Source organism: Borostomias antarcticus, assembly GCF_949987555.1.
Source record: "Borostomias antarcticus genome assembly, chromosome: 19".
NCBI classification, from domain to species: domain Eukaryota; kingdom Metazoa; phylum Chordata; class Actinopteri; order Stomiiformes; family Stomiidae; genus Borostomias; species Borostomias antarcticus.
In genome coordinates, this window is record NC_140252.1 from 9,777,959 (window position 1) to 9,783,199 (window position 5,241).

General features: G+C 52.3%; 1 protein-coding gene across 1 annotated transcript; it reads left to right on the forward strand.

The window, feature by feature from the left end:
* Nucleotides 1-4,255, forward strand: zbtb2b (zinc finger and BTB domain containing 2b; the record flags this gene model as incomplete). Its single annotated transcript, XM_084453609.1, has 3 exons — nucleotides 1-426; nucleotides 2,374-2,554; nucleotides 2,836-4,255. The coding sequence occupies exons 2-3, from the start codon at nucleotides 2,382-2,384 to the stop codon at nucleotides 4,253-4,255; spliced, it is 1,593 nt and encodes a 530-aa protein (XP_084309735.1). The 5' UTR covers nucleotides 1-426; nucleotides 2,374-2,381.
* Nucleotides 4,256-5,241: the final 986 nt, after the last annotated feature.

Below are 5,241 nucleotides of genomic sequence, written 5' to 3' on the forward strand. Positions count from 1 at the left end.
TCGGCAACGTTAGCCTATCAGCCAGTGTGGGGGTGGGGAGCGCGACCTGCGGCTATTCCCCCCTAAATCGGTTTATGTTTAACGTGCCCGGACCGGAGACTGAATACATTAGGCTGCTACCCGTGTTCCTGAACTGTCCTATATTACCGAACGTGAGGCGGATAAAAGCTCACGGTGACGTGCAGCGCGGTTCTAGGCGACCCACGGGAATTCATCTGGCGCCCCGGCAAACGGATTTTACAACTGCTGTTTTTTCGTGCTTTTCCAGTCATGTGATTGGAACGTAACCCGACCGGAAAACACCGACGACCATCGCCGCCAATGCTGCGTTTGAGAGGAACAGAGCAGCTGCGAGCCCAACGGACCAGTCCCCCGGTAGCAAACAACAACACGATAAACTCCACGGATTAGGGCGAAACTACAGAGGTAATGTTACGTCGCTTTGTTACTTTTCTTTTACCGGCATGCGCATAGGCTATTTATATACGGTTTCGCCAGCGGTACGGTCACTTTGAAGTTGAAGAAATGTATTCGGTGTCGGTGACCACCCCTTCCCCCTTGTGTGTGTCCGTTTCATGAGGCTCCGTTTCTTTGCGCTGCCCTGCCTGGTCGGGAGCAGACCTTCCTCTGCGCGCCCGTGAAGGCTATTTCTTCTTTTTTTAAACTTGTTTTCGGCTCTTTGGTTGGTCTACGAGGAAATTATACACACATTCGCATATGCGTTCGGCTTTCTGTTGCCTACGGGTTATTTTTTGTTTAGTGTGGAAAGCAGTGCGGAAGTGGTTGGGGTCTGTCTGTCTGCGGGGTGTTTGACCCGTTCCACGTGTCTATATTAGGGGCGGCGCTTTCTTACAAACACATTAGATGCTACTACAGTACGAACGCATGGTTAAAATAAAAAAAACTAGTAGATTGTTGGATGTGTTGCTCTACCCTACTGTAGCCCATCAGTTTAATATTCATAAAAAGCCTACCTGTTACCTAGCTAGTTTGTGGTTATAGATGATACTGGCTGGTTTGTTCCATCGATATTTGAAAGGAGCTGATGTAGAATACAGTAGCCAACAGTAGCCAACATGCTACTATTATAACAGAAGACTGAATCATCTCGTTGAGGTTTTGGGACGTTTTGTTGTGTGACTGATGTTTCTTGTCAAATAAAAGGCGGATGCTGGCATTATTGTGTGCCATGGTCTTGGGATCCTGTATGACCATGTGTTTTGATGAGAGAGTGTGTGACAGGAGATCTGGCTCTGTTCTCAGTCTTCCTTGGTTGGGCGGTGGAACTGGTTGTGCCAAATACACCAATGTGTTTTGGACACACTGGTCCTGTGACTAGCAGAAGCATCCAGTCCCGTGGTGACCTTTAGGGTCAACAGGAGCCGTCTCGGTGGCCGGAGCAGTACTCATACTTTCTGAGAGTCTGGGATCAGAGGGCAAAGGTCAATCAGAACCAGGCCATGCGGGGTGGAATCTGCTCAATACCCTGTTGTGGACTGGGCCAAAGATCACCCATGGTCCTCTGTTGCTTGGGTCTCTTACATTTGAGTGTTCGAACTCTCAGTGTTCCATGTGTGAAGATACTGGAGGGTCAAAGGTGAAGTCTATGAATGCAAGAGTAGCTGCCAAGACCAAAAGAGTTCCGCCTGGAGTTGATTTGACCATCCAGTTACCTGAGGTAGGCCTACTTTAAGGCTTACTGTATAGACTCACTCTAAATGGACAAATAAATCCAACTCGATATTCAGGCTTGTAAACCTTTCGTAAAATGTCAATAGATCCTTTTCCAAATCGAAGCTTTCCTCCTCCCTCTGTGTGTCCCCATGACCAAAATGGCCTGATTGAGGGAGTAGAGGTCAATAAGAAACCCACACTTAACACACGTGACCTTGCAGAACCCCTGCCCCCAAGCCAGTGGCTCTGCTTGTCGTTGATTAGGCTAGGTCATCCTATTTCAAAGGATGTGGGTATGGGTATTTGTCTTTTGGACTTAGGCCAAACATTTGACTATATTTGACCAACGCGTGTTTTATAGCATGCCCGTAGTATGCTGCTAGACCTGAGCTTTGTTGTGATGTAGAAACCTTTCATGCCTTCTAGCATCAACCCTTGCAGTGGTGTTTGTGCGATCACCACAGTTCTTCTCCCGGGTCAGGGAAGGCATCCGGTGTGTGATGTTGCTCCAGAGTCTGAGTCGATACCAGAGAGCCGTTAAGACACCACCCCTCCCCTGCCCTTCTGTCTGTGGTCCCAGTGTGGGACACACAGGAAACCAACTAACTGACAGCCCCCCCCCCCACACACACACACACTCTCACTCTCTCCCTCCCTCTCTTTCTCTCTCTCTCCCCTCTCCTCTGGTTCTTTGTCTAGGTTGAAGAATGGAGTTGGCCAACCATGGTCTTATCCTCCTGCAGCAGCTCAACGCTCAGAGGGAGTTTGGCTTCCTGTGCGACTGCACCGTCGCCATCGGAGACGTCTTCTTCAAAGCCCATAAGGCCGTGCTGGCGGCCTTCTCCAATTACTTCAGGATGCTCTTCATCCACCAGGATAGGTAAGCCTCCCTCTATACCGAGGGGGTGTAGCGTTGATTATGAACTGGAGACTGAGGATTTGACTTGAAACCCATCAGCCCAGCCTAGATGATGTTATCCTACAGGTTTGTGTAGAAATGAGGAGCTATGAACAAAGACTGTTAATTTTAGACCATTATGGGTTTCCAAGTGACCCAAAATGGTCACGGCGTAAGCTTTTTGGGGGTTTTCGTGACCGTTTTCACCTAGCTGCTGTCGACGAAGACGCTAACCTCCCCGCCCGTCTCTGTTTTCTTCCCAGCGACTGCGTCCGCCTGAAGGCGGCCGACATCCAGCCGGACATCTTCAGCTACCTCCTCAACCTGATGTACACGGGCAAGCTGGCGCCCCAGCTCATCGACCCGGCGCGTCTGGAGCAGGGGGTCAAGTTCCTGCATGCCTACCCTCTCCTCCAGGAGGCCAGCCTGGCCAGCCAGGCGGTCTTCTCCCACCCGGAGCCCAGCCTGCCCCTCTCCGCCTCCCTCTACGGCATCCAGATCTCCGACCAGCAGGGGGCGCTCCCCGCCAGGGCGCCCGCTCCCCGCCGACAGCTCTCTTCGCCGCTGGACCCGGAGCAGCTCTCGGAGGGCAAGTGCCCGTCGGCGGCGGCCGTGGCGGCGGCGTACGTCGACTCCCTGTCTTCGAAGCTCGCCCTGTCGCCCCAGGAGGCGGAGGCGTCGATGAGCGGCTTCCACCCGGCGTACGAGGAGCCGCGCGCGGAGCCGCCGCCTGGCGAATGCGCCCCGGCCAACACCATCCTCCACGTGAAGCCCAGCATCATGAAGAGGAGCGGCGCCTCCTTCCGGAAGCACTACTCCTGCCACATGTGCCGGAGCCGCTTCAACCAGCGGAGCCTGCTGAGGGAGCACCTCCTCCAGCACGCCCAGGCCCTGCTCCCGCTGGCGGCTGAGTCCGGCGGCGCACTCTCGCCCGCCGTCCCCGGAGGCTCCATCACCCCCGAGGCGGAGGACATGGCGAGGGGGGGTGGCGGCGGCCCGGCCTCGGCCCTGGTGGTGGAGATGATCAGCGACACCGAGCAGGCGCCGCCGTCGCTCGTCAACGTGGACTCTCCCCGGGCGGAGATGGCGGCCTCGGGCTGGGCGATGGGTGGGTCCCTGTCCCAGGCCGACACCCCGCCGCCGTCAGACATCGCCGACATCGACAACCTGGAGGGCGCCGACATGGACCGCGAGGTCAAGCGCAGGAAGTACGAGTGCTCCACCTGCGGCCGCAAGTTTATCCAGAAGAGCCACTGGCGCGAGCACATGTACATCCACACGGGCAAGCCGTACAAGTGCAGCGCCTGCGGCAAGAGCTTCTGCCGGGCCAACCAGGCGGCGCGCCACGTGTGCCTGAGCCAGGGCGCCGACGCCTACACCATGGTGGACCGCCAGAGCATGGAGCTGTGCTCGGCCGCCGGGGACGACTCCAGCCAGATGGAGGCGCTGTTCCTGGGCTCGGCGAGGCCCTACAAGTGCAACGTATGCGAGACCACCTTCTCCAGTCCCAACGAGGTCATCAAGCACCTGTGCTTCAGCCAGGGGGCGCTGGTGGGACTACAGGGGCAGGCGGGGGCAGGGCTGCTCCAGGGGGAGGAGTTTCCCAAAGACGAGGGCTCCGATTCGTCCAGTGCCGGACCCTTGCTCACGTCCATAAAAACTGAGCAGATATTAGTGGAGTAGCGTTGGAAACAGTCTTATAGTTTTCTTCCCTTTTGCGTTTTGTTAATTTTCTAAATTATGGGTAGTAGATAAGCTAAAGGTAGAGTTTGTCAACGTATGTATGTTCAGGAGGAGCTCTATGTGCTGAAAATATCTCCTCAATCTCCCTGTTTTTTCTATGTTTTTTTCCAGTTGAACCTGAAACAGGGTTATTTTTATAGGAATTATGAACATCATCATACCACCAGCTAGAGAAATGTTGTCGTCTGTGTGGTTTCCAACATATGACTTCCAGAGTGTCTGTGTGTCCATCTATGTGACATCTATATTTGTCAATGACCAGTTGGAAATCTAGCATGCTACTGTATGTTACCTCACAAACATACTAAAATTGAGTTCCTGTGAGGCACTTAAACAGGCTAAAGCTTTTTTCAATGGGTCAAATGTTATGTTAACTCTGGTGCTTGAAAATGTTTCCATGTCCATATTAATGTTTTGCATGGCTGGAACTCTTTAGTGTCAGTTATTTTACGCTACCATTGGTCCAGCTCAAGACAGGAACTGGTCGTTGAAATAGTTTAGCAGGAAGTGATGCGCTATCTGGTCTGGTAGATGGTGTGGTTGATTGCTCATGTTGATCTAATATTAGAAGAGAGGGACATGACTATCTACTTATACCTTAGTAGTTATACTCATATCTACTATACTCCAACCTACTAAGTAGTATTCCTACACCGATTCAACAATACCTTCAAATCAGCTTTATTTATATAGCGCTTTTTACCGATATACGGTCACAGAGCAGCTTAGAAAAATAAAAAAATAAAAAAAAGCAAAACTACATGAGGCATAGTTACATATAAAACATGAAACTACAGATGATATACAGCGCAAATACAGCAACCTTCAAATCAACCAGAGATAGATTTTTGGCCTGAGGAAGTAGGAGCACCACCCTAGTATGTCTTCCATTGGGCAGTTGAGGGTCTGTGGTGGGAGCTGAACAC